General features: G+C 42.4%; 1 protein-coding gene across 1 annotated transcript in view; it reads right to left on the bottom strand.

Moving 5' to 3' along the window:
* The window catches only part of PDE5A (phosphodiesterase 5A), a 165101-nt gene that overhangs the window by 66093 nt on the left and 78973 nt on the right, over nt 1-20035 (bottom strand). Inside the window, exons 8-9 of the mRNA XM_045295841.1 lie at nt 13952-14060; nt 11600-11687 (exon numbers count right to left, since the gene is read on the bottom strand). Coding sequence (XP_045151776.1) covers nt 11600-11687; nt 13952-14060 — 197 coding nt within the window. The remainder of the gene's footprint in view (nt 1-11599; nt 11688-13951; nt 14061-20035) is intronic.

Below are 20035 nucleotides of genomic sequence, written 5' to 3'. Positions count from 1 at the left end.
GGAAGATGCTTCTGGAAATTAGACTGAAGGGGAAAGGTGACTTTTAAATCACAGCATTGATTCCTTTTCCGTTAACATCCCATTCCAGAGATGGGATATTGTAGCCAATCTCAAGTTTAATCCTGGTTTTATGGTAGGGCAGGGGCTCGACCTTGCATCCTAACTATGGCTTTATGTCTTCTCCATCACACCAGCCTGTCCCCAAATCTGCACCCTTTGTCAGAGTAAGCAAGCCTTTCCTGCATTACCTCACACACATGCACACCCCCATACAATTGTCCTTTGCCATCTTAATTTTGTTGGAAACTATTTTATTTCTCAAGTAGTCAAACATGCAAGGGGGTTTCAAAGAGTTAGTGGGAAAAGTCCACTATGTTTTTCATTTAGTTTTCCAGTTTTTTTGAATCCCCCTCATAGTAATCACTGCAGATTTTAACCAGTGTTTAGAAATAGACGGTCCCTCTTTTTTAAAAATCATTTTTTTAGGGGCTCATACAACTCTTATCACAATCCATGCATACATCAATTGTGTAAAGCACATTTGTACATTCATTGCCCTCATCATTCTCAAAACATTTGCTCTCCACTTAAGCCCCTGGCATCAGGTCCTCATTTTTACCCCTCCCTCCCTGCTCCCCCCTCCCTCATGAACCCTTGATAATTTATAACATTATTTTTTCATATCTTATACTGTCCAACGTCTCCCTTCACCCACTTTTCTGTTGTCCATCTCCCAGGGAGGAGGTTATATGTAGATCCTTGTAATTGGTGGCCCCTTTCCAACCCACCCTCCCAGTACCGCCACTCTCACCACTGGTCCTGAAGGGATAATCCACCCTGGATTCCCTGTGTTTCCAGTTCCTATCTGTACCAGTGTACATCCTCTGGTCTATCCAGATTTGTAAGGTAGAACTGGGATCATGACAGTGGGGGGAAGGGGGGGAGCATTTAGGAACTAGAGGAAAGTTGCATGTTTTCATCGTTGCTACATCGCACCCTGACTGGCTCGTCTCCTCCCAGAGACCCTTCTGTAAGGGGATGTCCAGTGGCCTACAATTGGGCTTTGGGTCTCCACTCTGCATTCCCCCCCTTCATTCACAATGATATGATTTTTTGTTCTGATGATGCCTGATACCTGATTCCTTTGACACCTTGTGATCGCACAGGCTGGTGTGCTTCTTCCACGTGGACTTTGTTGCTTCTGTGCTAGATGGCCGCTTGTTTGGTCCCTCATTTTAAGATGATATGGGAGCATCTTTTTACTTCTAGGATTTTTTAGACTGTTGGCATCAGATTTAATCTAGACCCCTACTTAATTTTCTCCCAAATTGCAATTTTGTAGTATTAAATTATACAGGAATCGCTAACCACTCTCTAATGATCTGAATAGTCAATCTCTCCTGTACTAAATTCATATTTATCTATCCTGAACATACAACTATCCTAGTTCTCGATTATTTTAGAGTTTTGTTTCAAGTTTTAACCCTTTAAAATCAGCATGCATCTTATAAATCAAGAATCTGTTATAATTAAATTGAGCTATTTTTTCTTCCTTGTGGGATGTAAAATGGAATGCCTTTCTTCCAGTGGTATCTTAGAGGTAAAATATAATAACAGACCCTGTGTTTATATAGAGTAAGAAGAACATGAATGTTATATATACTAGAATTGGGTCTGCCTTTAGACTTTCTAGCCAGTTCCACCAATGTGGCCATGACTTATTTTTTAGCACAGGCTCCATATTTTTAATTATGCTATATTTGCAACATCATTTTAATTTTGGACTGAGCAGTCTTTGCCCACAGCTCTGATTCTTCTTACATGCCTTTCTTCCAGATGAATTTAATAAACATTGGTCAAGAGCTCCCAGCTCCCCACAAAAGTCTTATAAGGATATATAGTAACACATGCACATTTAATCAAGGGAGAGTTGGTGTCTTAAGAAATGGATTGTTACCATTCAAGAATGTTACATTATTTTGCTTACAAGGGGTTTAAAGTCGCTTAGTAGAATTTTAATTATTCTCATGTATATATTATATATTTCTGGTCAAATTTATTCCTAAGTGTTTTCTACTTTTTGTTGCCATTATAAATGCCCCCCCTATATTATCATTATCTAAAAATTGTCTCAGTATATATTAAAGTTAATTACCTGCAGTAATTTCATAACGAGCCACTTCCAATGCTTGTTTTGTTGCACTTATTTTATTGTGTTTTGCAGGTACTACATTTCCGTTTTTAAACAGGCGTAAGGTTTGTGGCAACCTTGTGACAAGCGTCTCCCAGCGTCATTTTCCCGAGAGCGTGTTGCTCCCTTTGTGTTTGTCATCATCCTTTGTAATGTGATTCTCTCAATCCTTCAAGAATTTCCACTAGACAACCCACCCTCTCTCCGCCAAAGCAAAACAAAAAAACACCCCTCAAATCAGCTGCCTCTGTGCCAACCCTACATCTTTATGGGAGCAGGCAGCCCCCTCTTTTTCCAATGGATCATCAGCTGGTGGGTTTGAACCGCTACAGGACCCCCTGGGTTCCTTTACTCAATGACAGGTTGATGCGAACACAACTTTTATATGCCCTGGGAAGCAACTATTCCATTTGTTGTGATGGTCTAGAAATGAATGCGCAGATTCTCCTGCTTGCTGTCTCCCTGAGAGCAGCTGGAGCCCCACCATGCCTCCAGCAACCTAGGGACTACATGCCTTTGCATGAACCGGCCTGTGACAGTGCTGCGTTCTGCATCATTCCATCCGGTTGCATCTCCAGTCCGTGAGACTTGAGAAACTAGCTACATTACCTGCTTAGCTTGGATTCCTCTGCCTCTACAGTCCTTAAGGAAGCAACCTGCTACTGCACTTACTCATCACGGATTCATCAACTGCCCCCACAGCCTCAGAGGTAGTGCCTGCCATCGGACCTCCCCATCTTGGAATGATCAGCTAGAGTCAGGAAAAGCCACTGCCTGCATCTGAACCTCTATGGAGGTGTTGCCAATGGCCACAACAGATACTGCAAGGAGCTTGGCATCATCTGACCTTCCAGGTTTGGGAGCCCAACCACTACCTGGTTTGTGGAATGGCAATGCACGAACACTTGCAGCTACGTGAGTCAGAAGAGCCCAGTCTGACACCTGACCTAATATCTTGAGTCACTTTCCAGCCTCTACAGGCCTTCGTTGAAAAGGAGAGGAGTGGGACCACAAAGGATTCTGAGGGACCAACGAGGAGCCTGGAACCTTTAGCTTTGGAATCAGCACCACGGCTTCCCCAAGCTGTGAGCAGACCCTGGTCTGGTCTAGGATGGGGATTCCTGTTGTTGCCTTCATCAGCCCTGGAAGCAGCAGCCAACTACTTGACCTGCTCATCTTGTGTATATCAACTAGTGCAAACAAATGCGCTAGAAGCCTCTGTTGGGAAATCAGAACCGCCGTTTAGACCTTACCAAGCACTACAACTCTCCAGATATCTTTTGCCGGAAAGAGTGGCAGGAACCCGCGCGGGATCTTGGACCTTGCTATCCAGAATGTGTTGCAGAATGAGGCCTCGATCATTTCTCTGGAGTGGCTGCCTACAGACCTCTCCCCACCCTGCTCATGGCAGCTGTGGCAGGAGACACACCCAACAGTGAAGGCCAGGGTGGGCACCTGGCCCTGCCCCACCTTCCCTTCGGGGCTGTGATCAAGCACTGGATGACTTTGATATCCAGCTAACCTAGGGGAATAGTCCCAGAAGATGGAAACTGAGAGGGCCGGATTTACAAGCGGACACTCACACTGACTTCTGGAACATGTGGTCTGGATACCAGGGCAGGGTCTCTGTGTGCCAATCAGCTGGGGGCTAAGACTCACAAAGCAGATCATGCCAGGTTAGAGGAGAAACATCTGCCTTTGGCCCCTGCGGGGGTGGTCACAGACCTGTGCATCCAGGGAACCCTCCCAGATGACTTCCTCATCGAGAGGGTCAAACAGAAAACAAAGTCCTTCCACACATGTCCTGTAGGAAGCTGAAGTTTGTGAGCAATGCACTCAACCTGCAAATTATTAAGGAGATCCTGAAAATGGTAAAGCTGGAATGTCCAGAAGTGTGAGTGCACTGCGGCTGGGATCTAGTCAGCCTCAGTTGGTTTGCTCATCACCTGGGACACCCGGTTACTGTGACAGGTCTCCACCTCTCGGATCATCATAAATTCCCGAATCCCCTTGAGCAAGCATCACGTGAAGAACTACTTGTCCAATTTGACTCTCAGTTCACTAGACTGCATCAGCTCCAGCATCTCTACCTGAACTCTGTTGCCTTCCTCAAGGGCCATCTCCACCAAGTGTCCAGCTGCTTGCAGACCCCCTTGAAGACATTGCTAGGCCATTTTCACCTGGTGGGTTCTGATTTGACATACGAGCCCTGGTGCTCCAGCAACAGGCACCACAGTGCCCTGGATCTGAGTGGTGTCCTCAGGAATGGCTTAAACCATGAGTACCTCGCAGCTCTGCAGCAGAGAGCCTCAGCCACCTTGACTTCCCTGGACTTAGTTCGCTTTGGGATCAGAGACTGCCATCTCCCTGCTTCAGCATGCTCCAGCTCACCTTGTGGATGCTGTTTTCAAAAACTCAGTCTCCATGGCTGTCCTGCAGGATCTTCTGAGGCACCCGGTCCCAGGTGCAAGTTCACCTTCCTGGGGTTTCCTGACCCTCTGGAATGCTATTTGGAAGCCCAAGGTTTTCTCCACCTGGAGCCTCTTCTGGGGTTTATGGAAGGGCTGAGGCTGACACTGCTATAGTGGGGCAAGCCCAACTCCGTCTTGCTCACATTGTCAATCAATTCCAGGGGAACATGTGATGCAGGGACCATTTCAACAGAGAGGTAGTGTAATGATCCTATATTTTTGTAATGCCCCATCAGTCCTAAAATCTCTCTGTGGATATGAATCCCATCTCTAACACGGTAGTGTTTGTTGTGTGAATGAAGATGGTTGAGGTAAAATTCATGAGAATTAGGTAATTTTGGCTAGGTCAATTGTGGGCCTAGAGTGAGAGGTTTCCTCTGAACTCACATCCTTATTGGGTTACATCTTTCATCTTACAAGAGATAAAAATAGAGATAAACAGGCAGAGAGATGGGATCCTGGCTGCCAACCAATAAAGAAGAACTGGGAACCAAGTGTGTCCATTGGAATAGGCATCTCTTCCCTGGGAACTTTTTGGACCGAAGAGAAGATTGATTCCACGACCTATAGAGTTCTCAAAGTCACACCTCGTTCTCAGACCTTAAAGGAGAGAAGCACTTTCCCAAGAGCCAATCAGACAGAATGTCTTCCCAAGCTCTGGAAGCCAACCTTTAAATCTGTACACTGACAAACTGTGTTTGAATAAAGAACTGTGAGATCCAAAAAAAAAGAGAAAAGAAATGAAATGAACGTGCAACACCATCAAGCCATGTCTATTTGCGGACTTGTCCATTTGACTTTCCCATCACTAGTAAATGATTTCACTTTGTCCTTCCTTTTCTGTGCCCCACTTCAGTCCATCCTCTCCTCTAGTTGTTTTAACTAGAACTTCCTTTGGAAAGTTTGTTTGTTTTACAAGTGGTTTTTAAAATAACACTCTCAATTATTCCCATGAAAAATTTGAAACTCCTCTCGAGTGAGTACTGGCTAGTCCTTATTTTTATACAATTTCATAAACAGCATACAACCAGTTTATGTATTAATTATCGATTTGGTACATTATATTATTTAACGCTAAACGTTTTCTGGCTCTATTTATACTTACAGTCCCTTTCTCGTGCCGATCTGTGCTTCCTTCTTGAGTATCCTCCTCTCTTCAACGTTTGCCCATCATTCATTGAAAGTGTGTTCGTTTCACTCACTCCTCATTCCACGGGCGTACCTTTAGAATTTCTTCCCACTGCTTTCCCTCTCCTCCCTTATTTATTTGTTTGTTTATCTATAGGGGGGGGGCCTACAAAAATGAAGGACCTGTTCCCCCCACCCCCTAGTTTGTGGAGTTGATGACTTAGGTCAAATAACTGCATTATTGCTGGAGTCATAAAGAACAGTTAAAGCTTCATATTCTTTTCTGAGTACAGCTTTGACCACAAACCTTAAGATTTCACATGTTACGTTGATACGACTGTTAATTTTCTAAAATGCAATACTTAACATTTTCTCTTTTCATTTCTTTTTTGTCTTAAAAGTCATTGGGAGAAGGCTTATTGGTTTCAAGGTGAGCATTGTTCTTTATAATTTATCCCTCTGCTGCCATCTCCAATTTCAGCCCTTGGTGGTCTGTGCGAGTAGCTTGCCAATTTTGCTTTTTAGAAACTGAGTGTGTGTATACCATTAAGATTTTTAAATTTTTGAAGAACATTAGACAGCTATTTGTATGTTTTATTATGAATTGTGAGCGAAATAGATATGCAAATCCCCACTGCTGATGAACAGGTTCTTTCTGACTTGTAGAGACCCTGTAAGACAGAGCGGAACTCCCCCAGGCTTCCCAGGGCTGCCATCGGTACCGGCCCGTCGCTCAGCGGGCCTGGTGGGCATGAACCCCTGGGCCTTTGTATAAGAGCTGATTACCCACAGTGCCAACAAGCCTCCTTATGTGTCCACTTAATGACTTATATTCATCAATTCTAATGTTTTCTCATTTTCCCTCTACTTTCAGTCTGAGAAACATATACTAAAGGCTTCCTCTATAATTACAAGTTTGTCCATTTTTTTCTAGAAGCATTCACTCTGTGAATGCTATTTATTCCATGGGTTTTTATCAAAGCAAATGGACCCTTTACATGATGTTTGTGATGTTAATATGTTGCCATCCTTATTCAATTTTTCTCCATTTTGCATCAAATATACTTAGAAATAAAATGTTTCATATTTTCCAGACATTCCTCAAAGTTTCTGGATATAGGTAGTTTTCCCTGTTTTCCAGAGTTACTATGCAGTATCTCTTCAATAAATTCTTTTTTCCCCCCAAAACCATTTTTATTGGAAGCGATCACAGATATGTCGTTCCATGGTTCTCAATAAATTCTTAAAAGCTTAGCAGGTCTACAAAGCTTTATCTCGTCCCTGGTGGGACAGCAGTTATATACTGGGCTGCTAAAAGCACTGGCAGTCAGAAAGCACCCACTGCTCCTTGGGGGGAAGACGGGGCTTCCTGCTCCTGTTGGGGACTCACAGGGCAGCTCGACCCTGCCCTGTATGTCACGAGTCAGCACTGATTTGATGGCAGTGAGATTTTAAAAACTATAGTCCCTAAGTTTATTTTTCTTTTTTGGCAATTTTAGTCTTACACTATAAAGCCATATCTATCTCTGTATATACACGCACTCGTTTTCTTCCACTGATTACTACCTCCAGTCTTGTTTCTCAGTAATTATTATGATTAACCATAATTTAAAAATTCTCCAAGAAAACAAAACAATCATATGGTATTAATATAGGTGATATATGCCATATATGCCATAGACACTGCATTGTTTAATTATGTTATGTTTTATGTACATAGACCAATTAATGACATTGCCCAGTGATAAAATTTAATGTAAAAAATTAAACCAAGTAGAAGTCACATTTAAACTTAATATTATTTTAGAATATTAATGCCTTGGTTTCTCTGAAAAATGATAAGACTACCTCTTCAAGCACTCAATTTCTATAAAAGTTCACCCTTTAGCACTCAATTTATATAAAGGTTTACAACTTTAATATATGTTGAATCAACTAATGATTCAAAATTTATTGTGTGACCCAGGTACTTCCATTTAAGTGTTGCAAAGACATGGTTTAGAGTAGCTGAATAACAGAGGTGTGTGGTTAGAGGAAACAGGCTAACGGAACAAAGTACAAAAAGGATAAAATATTCGTTGCGTAAATAAAATAGGAATCTTCTCATCGTGTACATAAGAAAGAATGAAATCAGTTTAGGACATGCAGTAAGAAATACATAGTTCTCAAACAATGTATAGCACAATTGCACAATACCACAATTCTTTATCATATTTCTACACTAAGAACTATATGGAAATACGAATGATGAAAGGTGGAGATGTTCTCCACAACTAATTTCTTTTGAGTGGAAAGGACTAATTGCTGCAGAATTCCATCCTGCAGTTGGAATGGAAAGCAGGCATCAAGAATTTCTGGTAATCCAGTAGGGATCAATGCATGCTTAGGGGAAGTAATTGGTTAAAATAGATGCATGTTGAATGAGAAATGAATTTCCTTAACAGTTTTGGAAACCAAAGTAGTGGAAACACTCTATTAGTCAGAGCACTAAGAAAACATTTGATATGAAATAATGCCCCAGGGAATAAACTCCATGATGCAACAGAACCCGTACTGTTCTAATGTCTATAATTTCATCTAAATGTCAGTAATGGAAAAAAATGAGGGGGAAGGAAGATTACAGAAAACACATGGGCCCGTCTGTCTTTCTGCAATTAACTCTATGGGGATTCTTTATTAGAATTACATAACAGTGGAATCGACCCATAACACGTAAGAGCAATTATCTACAACCATGACATTTTCCATGCTGCATCAGTGAGGATGTTAAGTTCAATCAGCAATTTAAATTCTGAGTTTTGCTGCACTTATAAAACAGCCGGGAACACTGGATATTTCCATCCACGTATTTGAAATTAATTTGGGGCCTTGAAAGGCCCCACCGGGAACCGTGGCTCCTTTCTCTTCCTCCCTCGCCTGCTCTTTTCCGCTCTCCCTCCTTTGCTCTCTTCTGATTTATAGGAATTTTTTCCTTTCCAAAAACAACAAGTGCTTTCTTTTGGCTCTGTTAGTAAGTAGGGTGACACAAACGTGTGCCAAGAAAAACATGGACTTACTTCAGTTGTGTTTCTGGTGGCTTTGCTTGCTTGTTGGAAACAGTGACACTTGGGATGGTACGACGTGAGTTTCCAACGCCTCTGAGAGCTTGTTTCGTTCACATGCCTCAGAAACTAACCCTCACTAAAAAGTAAAACAGTTGCCATCGCCTCGAGTTTGTCTCAGGGGCCGAGTGTGTCTGAGGAGATTCGTGGGGCAGAGGGTTCCCAAGGACGCATCTTCCCGGAGTAGACTGCCAGGCCTTTCCTACAAAGTTGTTTCTGCCTGGTCCCAGCGGAGAGTGCTAACCAGTTTCACAACTCTAGAGGTGGGTCTGATAACCAGGAGTCACTGTGATGGTGACAGGGGTGTCGAGCAAGTAAGCAGGTCATCAGGACTCCTAGTCCCATCCCTGTGCTCTCGGCACGTCCCTTGACAAGTCCCCATTACCACCTGTGGACATCACTGGGGGAGACCCGACCTGGTGCATGATGTCCTTCAGCAACTCCCCATTCCTCATCATTATCCCCCAAGGACACCACTGAGGAAAAGGCAAGGCGTACTTTCGTGCGGCAGTTTTCCGCTCTGTCCCTCATCTTATGAAAACTCACCAGTAACTAATGCATCCCTTCTGGAACCTAAATTCCCATTTTCAAAGGTGAAAGGCGGTTGGGCTGTCTTTTTACTTCTATGAAAACACCAAACATTCACAGGATAGCTGTTTCTTTCCCTTGATCTCCTCCCTGTAAATATAATTTTATCATATTCCTGTACACCATATATTGTAGGGCACCCTCTGCAGTTGCTGATGTTGGAGCTCTCACTGGTGATAATCTTTCAAAGAGAGATTACTTATGCGTTAACCTCTATTTTTTCCCCCTCTGAGAATTGTACAAAGAGAACAGTGAACCAAGCAGCCCAGCAGAGAGCTGGCAAGCCGGTTTCTAAGAGGCTTTCAAACACAATTCACCAGGGTCAGGATCTGAGCCTGCCCTGTAGGCTTAGAAACCAGATTACCACCCTGAGAACAGAGCTGTCTCTGTGGGGTGGAGTCATGTGAACTAATTTTACAAGGCAGAGGTATAAAAACCAGAAGAGCACGAATTTACAATGAGAACCAGATCTGTCCCAGGGATGGGAATTGACTATGTATGTGTGCCTGTGGCTTCAGCCCATGGCCTCAATTCCCTCCTCACCATCAGCAGCCAATACACGGTAAAGTACACAAATAGCACATTCTCCACCTATGAGCTAATGTCCCTTTGAAAGAAAAATCACAATCAGAACAAGGAAAGTTGGACTGGTGAGTCTGATACAGGAGTAAGGAAGTCAGATACGTAGAACATTTAATGGTAGGGATTTAATGACGCTAATATGCCCATCTCACTAAAAGGGGGCATAGGGACTCATTGCAGAAATGCTGACTACAACCTGTTGTGTCTGTCTCCCCCTAAGCTCACATGCGCTCAAAACACCGTGTGCACAACAGCAAAGCTCTCTCTCTGCATCGGTCTCTACAGCAGGGACAACGGTCTCCCTGACTCTGCACAGAACTTGAATGGGCACGTTCCCTACTTGTCTTTCCTTCAACAAAATAATTATCTGGAACAATTCAGACACTTAAACATTGCTCCATAACCAACTCACTGCCCTCGAGTTGATTCCAACTCAAGGCAACCCTTACAGCACAGAACAGTAGAACTGGCCCCAGCGTTTCTGAGCCTGAAAAATCTTTATGGGAACAGAGAGCCACATCCTGTTCCTCTGGAGCGGTTGGTAGTTTCAAACTGCTGACTTTTTGATTCGCAGCCCAACGCATAACAGACTCCCATAAGATTTTTTCTTTTTCTTTTTTTGTCCCACCCTCCTCCCCCATAAGACTTTTTAAGCTAGAAGATTAACCTTTAGTAGAATTTATTATTTCCTTTATTCCCAGATCCTGGGAAAATGTCAACAACTTAGACTATTTTCACAGTGTCCACTCGTCATGAGTGTTATATAAAACGCCTTCATTTTTGTTGACTATGATTAGATATGATAGAACACTAAGAAGCAAGTCGAGAGTACCAAACATGTTCCACTGTTCTGAGAAGGCACTGTGCCACCATTTCTAAGGAGAGGCTTTCCCCAGCCTTCATAAAGAAGGGCAGTTTCATGGGGACAGAAATTCCTGCTGTGTTCCCTGACTTACCCCAGTGCCTCGTTCAGGTCTGACCCCACCTGCACGGAGTAGAACGGCTCACTCCGAGACAGGGTGTTCAGGGCTATGACTTTTGGAAGGCCATCATCAGGCCTGTCTTCCAAGGTGTCTCTAGGTAGTTTTGAACTCCTAACCTTTTGACTTGTAGTGGAGAGCACAATTGTTTGTGTCACCCAAGGATTCTAAAAGAGTGTAGAGTTCAAAATATTTACTGAATAAATGAATTTAACCTACAAACGGAACCAGGTTAAAACAAGCAGACAAATGAGCATCTTAAGCAATATACATGATCATTCTAAAATCCCTCAATTAGTCGATTCATTTAGAGCACAGCATTCTTAAATACATTCAAATGAAATAAGACTATAGATTATGTCATCTATTAACATATCAAAGTTAATAAAGTAAATCATATCTATTGGCATATTCAAAATTTAAAAATGATCTTTTTAGTTTTGACATCTTCCTTCATGCATTTTATTCTTTAAACTAACATTTGAAAGACAGAAGTTTCCATAAATATGTATTTTCTTTTATCAGTTTAGAGTACTTATGTTAATGGAAAGGCTTTACCTATCACTTTATTCTTCTTTCCATTTTTAATAGGTGTACAAAGCAAACTTCTAATGTGCTGCTGGTTTACATTTCCGGTGTTTTCATTCTACAGGGGAAAAAAACAGTAAAAAATTGAGAAGAGATAATATTTTCTATTAAATATCACATATTTGGCATCATTAATATTCTCACTTTTAACTAAAGGTCACACCAGCGTGCAGTGTACAAATTGTAATAAAGTTTACACAAATGCAACATAAATCCACCACTTTTTAGTAAACAATGAGAAATGTCCTAAACTTTGACTTTTTTTCATTGTACACCTTTCCAAGTAGCTGATAATAATGCTATCAGCAATCAGTAATACTACATTTACTTGGTATCAAATATAGTGGCCTAGTACATATCTCAAATAATTTGGCAAAAGGGACAAAATGAAAAAGCATCACACTACCCAGGCCACAGAGAAGATCTCCTTCCCCCGGTTTTCTGGGCTGTAATGGTACTGAGCGCTGACCGTCAAGTCTTTTTTCTGGGGATAGAGTTGAACTGCCAGCGGATAAGCACAACCACGGAGTCCCCAGGGCTTCTATCTAGGGCACTACAGTTACAGAGTATCCTGCTTCCCAAGGTTCCATTTCCAACCACACAGACAGACCCATGGTTCTAAAGTGAACAGAACCAACCACTGCAATCAAAAGGCCAGCACATCTGTCCCAGGACAAAGTTCAAAAGGCAGGGAGGAGAGTACAAGAAAGAACGGAGTGGAGACAGGAAGGCAGTGGGGTGAGGCATGTGATCAATGGCATGAGACCATCTGTATGAGTTATTGAATAGAAAACTCATCTGCTCTGTCAGCCTTCCCTTAGTCCAAAATCAAAAGTGAAGCAACAAAGTCAAATGTAAACCCCAAATTATCCTGTTCTGTTCACGCCACTTTCTATTGCCCGTGTTATTAAAGCTCTACAAGGCCCCCCAGTTAGAAGCACGACAAGACCACGGCAGCTGCTTCAATAGAGAATGCTTTGTGATGTGGGAGAAATACTAACATTCATAGCTTCTAGTGCCAGGAAACTGATGTCTGCTGCTTTGCTAATTCGGGGGAAATGCGAGGGAGCTTCAGAAAGTTCGTGGGACAATGGAACTAAAAGAACAATGGAACAGTTCTTCTGTAAACTTTTTGAGGCCCCTTGTAGCTATCCGTTTTCCCATGGAGCTACTCACTGAGAAAGTTTACAGAGTTGGACAAACTTAAGTCCTGTGAATGTTAATTTCTGAGGATAAACTTAAAGAATTCTAGTAATATTGTCAAATTCTAGGAATACTATCAGATGTATGTGGTTGATATGTAGGTGAACCTTAAATTACTACAACATTTCTGTATGAGAGCTCATTAACACCCCTCAAAGCAAAACTGATGGAAGTACAGGGAAACAGTGCCTCAGCATGTGTGTGTTGTGGATAAACGCTGTTGAGTTGATTCTGACCCACAGCGACCTGCATGATCAGACCGCTAGGGGCTTCTTGGTGGTAAGCTTTTCCCAACTGTTTTATTGGCATATAATTCACATGTCACACAATTCAACACTCTAATCACATCCAGAAGAGTTGTACAATCATCACCACAATCAGTTTTAGAATATTTTCTTCATTCTTGTGCTCACCATTAATACACCCCTCCGCCCCCACCTTCCCTGACATACCTCCAAGAGACCATTCATCCAGTTACTGTCGCTGTAGATTTACCTATCCTGGAGTTCATATAGTTATTTTAAAATAAAATAAAAAAACCCAGGCACGACAAAAGTAAACATTGGCTGTAGTTTTGGGGTGCTCCTTAGAGGGAAGGAAGGAGACACTAGATCTCACGTACTTTGGACGTGTTGCCAGGAGAGGCCAGCCCCTGGCGAAGGACATCATGCTTGCTAAAGGGAGGGTCAGCAAGAAAGCAGCGGGCTCGCAACGAGACGGATGAACACGGCGGCTGCAGCAATGGGCTCCCACGTGAGAGCAATGGTGGGGACGGCACAGGACCAGGCCGGGTTTCGCTCTGCTGTCCAGCAGGGTCACGATGAGTCAGAACCAACCCGAGGCAGCTCCCCACCACCACCACCTTTGTGGGAGCAGACCCCTGGGGTCTAAACTGCCAACCTTGCAGTTAGCCGCAGAGCACTGAACCAAGGCTCCTTGTTAAGCACTGACGACCACCTTGAATTACGAGCTATTTCAGGTGCCTTTGTGTGGTCAGGAAATCACCCCCCACTCTTAAAAAAGCAGCTGGACTCAGTCCTTCGGTTGAAACATAACTCCAAGAACAGATTTGATGAGAAAACAGCTTTCTAGATTCAAGTCTAAAATGGGGTTACTTACTGTCCAGGGAAATCTTCTGTCCTTCGTGACATCTGGTATATTAAGTGGCTCCATAGTATTCTTGACGTACTGAGCGTACATGTAATTGATTTTGTTTGCATCACGTTCCCTGTGGAAATAACAAGCATGAGCTCTTCCTGTACAGTGAAAAACATGAGCAAAACAGAGTTCAAGAAAGGTTTCTATTCCAGAGAAAGACCAGTCTCAAATTTTAGGAGAAAGATAGGCATTTTAATTGAAAAGGTCCTCTCAAGTGCTTGCAACTTCGGTAATGGCTACATCTAAGTGATTTTAAAAGGGAGCAATTATAATTTGTCCACTGTCTAAAGCAAGTCAAAAAAAGTCACAGACCAAGGGGAAAGTAAAAGGAAATAGAGGAAGAATTAGGAGGCAAAGGCATTTATAGGGGTATAAATATAGGCGCATAGATCTATGTACATATATCGTACATTAAGTATTAAGGGAGAAGATGGGCCTCTACTCAAGTACTCCCTCAACGCAATAACACTTTGTTCTAATAACCTTAACATAGGGGCAGCCCTGTGAGGCCCAGTGTCAGTGCTAACACGCTGTGTGGTACAGTGAACCCCCACCAAGTGACTGGGTGAAACAATACAGATAGGTGTATGGTCTCTATTTCAGGGATTCGGCAGAACTGCCATTTCTCTGGGTGTAAAAGAGACATCTCTGGACCGGAAAAGGACCATCAAGACAGAAGAGCCACCAGGGGTGTGTGTGCACGATCCCCTTCTCAAGGGTCACAGCCACCAAGGGGTCACACTTCCCGTTCAGAGACCAGAGACCACAAGACAGAGCAGCAGGTGGGCTTTCTGGCCCACAGAAGCAGAGGCCAACAGACCACTTGGCTGAAAGGTCAGGGATCAGAGTGACATATTGGCCAGCATGGCTGAGAAGCATCACTGTAACCTTACCATTTGGTAACCTATTGACTTCCCTACTAAATCCCTATAACCGTGAGTGTTGTCAGCTTATCAAAGCCAGCAGAGAAGTACTTAGAGTGCCGTGGGAAGGACAACTGGTGTCAGCAACCCTCAGTGTCGCTGCGGCATCATGCCTGTTGTCTGTGAGACCAGATTGTTCATGGTGTACTTTCAAAATCTAATACCTATTCTGTTTGAGATGACCGCTTTATGCCTAACAATCTGGAACAATTTAGTACATCGTTTCTCAAAGTGGGCAATACTCTACTTTGAACCACCCACGGAGACTGAAAATCTAATACACTTTATCCTAGTAATGCATCCAAAGTACACGAGCCCTCCTGGCTGTACTTTTCCGAAACAGGCTTGTTTGCTCTTCTGCCAGTCAATCCCCAGTGCGTTCCACATTCGCCAGCAGGACCATCACACAGGCGCATCAACATCAGGTCTTCTGTGGTCTTCCTTATGGAGGATAAAGCATTTGCATGCATAGGAGGTGACTGAAAATCCCAACTGCACCTCAGTCCTCCAAGGTGACATCTTTGATCCAACAGTGTCAAGGAAGTCTTGTGCAGCAGATTTGTCCAACGTGATGTCACTTGATTTCTTGGCTGCTGCTTTCCCTGAGGGTTGATTTTTGGACCCAAGTGAAATGAAATCCTTGACAACTTCAACCCTTTCTCCATGTGCGGTGTAATGTTTAATGACTGTGGTTTCTCTGTGATGCTGTTTATTGGTTGGTTTTTTGCTTTCTTTTCTCTGAGGGGCTCAGCACTGCATCAGACAATGTCCCCGCTCCTACTGATAAGCTTCTGTCTGGCCATGCTTTTCCTAAGTGGCCACCTCTTCCGATGTCCACGACTGTCACAATCTGGAAGCACCGCTGAAACTTTTCCACCACGAGAGACCCTGCTGATATTTGAAGCAGCAGTGGCACAGCTTCCAGGATCATGCAAGCCACCACAGTATGACAAACGGACAGGCAGTGGTTGAGTTGAAGCAGAAACTCTAAAACCTTTCTCCTCCAAAATCACCAAATCCATTGCCATTGAGTCAACTCCCAGCAATTCCAATTCCAACCCCATAGAAGAGAACAGACCTGCCCCTTCGGGTCTTCAAGGGGATGAGCTTTACAGAAGCAGACTGCTACATCTATCTCCTGCTGGGTGGGTTTGAACTGCTGACTTTCGAGTTAGCCACTGTGTCACCAGGGCTCCTAAAAACTTCCCACAATTGCAACATGCGCCTCCCTTCTAAAACTCCCGGGCAACCCAACTCCCAAGAATTTACCGTTTTTATGCCCCAAACATAATTCTATTAATTACGTAGGATTTTCACCTTGAATATTTTGTTATGCACTCAACATTTCAAAGATGTTTTCAATATATTCTTATACTTTATAAAGTATTTGAGTTATTGGTGAGCCAATACTTTCCAACTGATAAGTAACTTCCCAGAAAGGAAAGATTCATTTATCAGGAATACCATCAAACTAACCAGCACTGCACTTCATAGAAAAGTGTTAGGATTGGCAGACTGTCTAAATAAGAGATTTGGAGAGTCCTGAATTGTATCAATTAGCAATTTGAGAAATGTAAGAATGAATTTTCTGGTGAAAAAGAACAAGGATCAATATTAATTTTGTTATTTTTCAAAATGTTGATATTATTAATCACTATTTGCATTCAGAGTTTGTCACAAAATGAGATGTGGCATCTAATTTTCCATATTTAAATGACTTGTTGAGTCGGGTCCAGCTCATCACGACCCTGTGCACTACAGAATGCACCACTGCCCGGCCTGCTGTCTGAGCCCAGTGCCAGTGTTGCAGCCACAGTGTCAATCGACCTCATTGAGGGCCTTCCTCCTTGCCCTGCCCTCTACGTCACAGCATGGTGCCCTCACAGGACTTAGAGGTCTTGTAGCATAGTATTTAAATAAAGGCTAACCTTAAAATGTTACTTAACATAAGCCATTGGTGGGAATGCTTTTAATTACTGTGAAATCAGGTAATTAGTCAATTAAAACAGCCCATGCAAATCAGTCTCTTCTTAAGGTTATCACATGAACTTAATTGTGCTTTATAAAAAATGTCTTTATACTAAAGTTTTCTTGAGATGATTTTTTTAAAGAAGGAAAGCTACCTTTTATCTGCTTACAGAGAGAAAACATGGCACTCATCAGACACAAATCAGACCTAGCAAGACTTTGCTTTGGTTTTTCTTTTTGAAAAAATACATAGTCACCAGAAGAGGTCACTATTACATTAAGTCACCGGGTTTGTCCAGAGAGGACTAGAAACGATACCACCTGGCTGAATTTATTATAAATTACCAAAATTCCGATTCACAAATTATACATACACGGATACATGTGCACAGATATTCAAAGGTAAATACAAATAATCATCCTTTTTTACTCTGAATATATATTATCATACTGATTTTCTATTGTCCTATGAATAGATTTATATCCTACACTTATGCATCTGACTTATGCATATGTATCTATGCTTATTATACATTTAAATTTTCAATTATAATTTTATCTATATTCATATAGTAACTCATTATTTATGGAAGCAATTGAAAGCAAAATAATAAAGTGTTCACATGTGTCTTCTCTGGAAATTTCCAGATATTCTTTTTCAGAAGCAACCAACATGTCATAGTATTGTATATTTTATAATGTTATATATCGTCCTAAAGATAAAGAAACTTCATGATGAGCTAAATGGTGTAGCGTGATACCCTCATTTAAGAGGCGCATACAGAGTCAGTGCACACACGGGCACACACACACCAAGGTGTGCACAGTATCAGACATTCAAAAACAGTCAACGTTACGGAAAACAGTGTCCAATATGCCAGAAAATATGTCGTCATGAGGGCTTAGGATATAAACTTCAGCTCGTGACTAGTCAGGCCAAGAAAGGAATACAGATCAGCTATTCAGTTGTGCCAGTCCCTGGTTGCTGCAAATGATTAACAAATCCAGCTCCTAACGCCAAGCGTGGAGGTTTGAGCTCACCAGAAGCCCCTAGAAAGAAAGGTCTGGCGATCTCGTAGGAAACAATCAGCCACGGAAAGCCCCATGGAGCACAGTGCTACCCTGATACACAAAGGGCCGCGAGGCGGGGAAGCCAACCCTCAGCTAAATCTCCCACCGTTATTCTTCCCTGCCTGGAAATAAGAGGGCCCCACATAAAAGACAGCAGTAAAGGCTTAAAGCCAGGTATGCGCATCCCCTGAGTCAAATGAACTCCTCATCTGTTCTTTCTTACAAGAGGAGAAGCCTTTGACTGCACTTTTAGAATGTTTAAAATGAAAACCATTGCTGAAATAACACCTTAGTAAGTTTACATTGAAACAGAGTTAACTTACAAACCAACCCCATCAAGTCAGTCACTATGAACGTTAACTTCTCAATCTCTACGGGGAGAGATCAGAGGGCAGTCTGTGGACAAAGAAAGAGAAGAGGGGAAATACTCACGGGAGGAGGGCAGAGGTCGAGGCAGCTCTTGCAAACCTCACGAGGCTCGTCGGGGTCAGGCTTGTTTAAAAGGGTTGGAGCAAAACAGGCTGTGTAGTAACGCCTTTTGCTTTTGCACGCTATAATCTATAGACATCATTTTTGTTTTATTTTATTTCCAACTTCTTCTGGCAAACATTTCCTTCCACCAGAGTATAATGCATGTTTTTGAAACACAGGAAAAATGGAAGAAGGTGGAACACCATCCACTGGATCAGAATCACCATAGAAGCTTCCTCCGTGTGGGAGGAAAACGTAGGGCAAAATTCAAACTCCTCAAGAAAGACTCACAGAGTCTGGTGGAACCCCGAGACAATGGCCCGGAGACACCGTTAAACCTGGCACTGAGCTTCAGCCCAGAATCCAGCTTTCAGCCAGAGAGAAGGCGGGCTTATAAAGCGAACAGCAACACCTGTGACACAGTACTCCGCAGAACAAGTGACCACACGAGACGGAGAGGGCAGTATCTGTCCCCAAAACAAAGCTCAGAGGGCAAGAAGGAACATGAAAAACAGGAATAGAAATGGGCACTTTGGGAAGGAAGTGGAAAGAGTGCTTTTACATTGAGAACATTGCAGCTGCGGTATGAAACCAAGTGCGTATCAGCTGTGGAAGAGAAAACTAGCTTGCTCTGTAAACGTGTACCCGGACCATTACAAGGTGGTTAAAAGGAATGAAAGAAATTTAAAGGTAAACCAAATATCTTCCACCTGGACTCAACAATTTTTAAATATTTTTATCATATTTGCTTTATTTATATGTAGGCATAGATATATTTATTTCAATGTATTAAATTTATGTACTTATCTTTGGTTAAGCCATCTTAAAATAAGTTGCAAACATCATAATTCTTAAATATCTCCGCATGAAACACTTTAAAACTAAGAACATTCTCCACTAACCACGATACCTTACTAGCTCCAAAGTAACAATATTTCCTTCACCATCAGTTCATTTCAACCATTCCATTATCTCCCTAAATCGATCTTTGAATTTTTCACTTTGATCTGCATTTTTAACAGGGAGTAATCAAGTTCACATGCTGCCTTTGACTATTACGTCTTCATGAAACGTCCTTCTATTCATTTTTAACGATCTTTGGCATATAACTCACATATACAATTCAATTGTTCAATCGCATTAAAGAGAGTTGTGCAATCATCGCTACAATGAATTTTAGAACGTTTTCTGCTTTCTTGTATTACTGCTGTTAGCTCACCATTTCCCCAACCTCCCATACCAGCCCCCCACCCCCACCCAAATCACTCTGGAACCCCTGGCTATCAAGTAAATCCCAACTATTGCAATCCTACAAAACTATTAATCCAGTTATTGTTTCTGTAGATTTATGTATCGTGAATTTCATATATAGGAAAACGTACAAATAGCCCCCCCCCCCATGAAAACCAACAACGGTGACAAAGTAATACAGTGGGAAAACCCTCAAATGAAAGAAAAAAAAAGCAGAAAATATTAAAAACTGGAACAAATTTAAAAGGTGATCACGTGATATGGTATTACATGTTAAGGTAACGACATCTGTAATCAACTTTAGAAGGGTCTCTGTCTGATAGCAAGGCTATTTAAAGCGCTGGACGATGGGCAGAGGGAG

The sequence above is a fragment of the Echinops telfairi genome, unplaced genomic scaffold (genome assembly GCF_000313985.2).
Source record: "Echinops telfairi isolate 266 unplaced genomic scaffold, ASM31398v2 ScPeMD7_5927;HRSCAF=6808, whole genome shotgun sequence".
Taxonomy (NCBI): domain Eukaryota; kingdom Metazoa; phylum Chordata; class Mammalia; order Afrosoricida; family Tenrecidae; genus Echinops; species Echinops telfairi.
The sequence above is the reverse complement of the archived record's forward strand: the minus strand, read 5'-3'. Positions and strand labels throughout refer to the sequence as shown.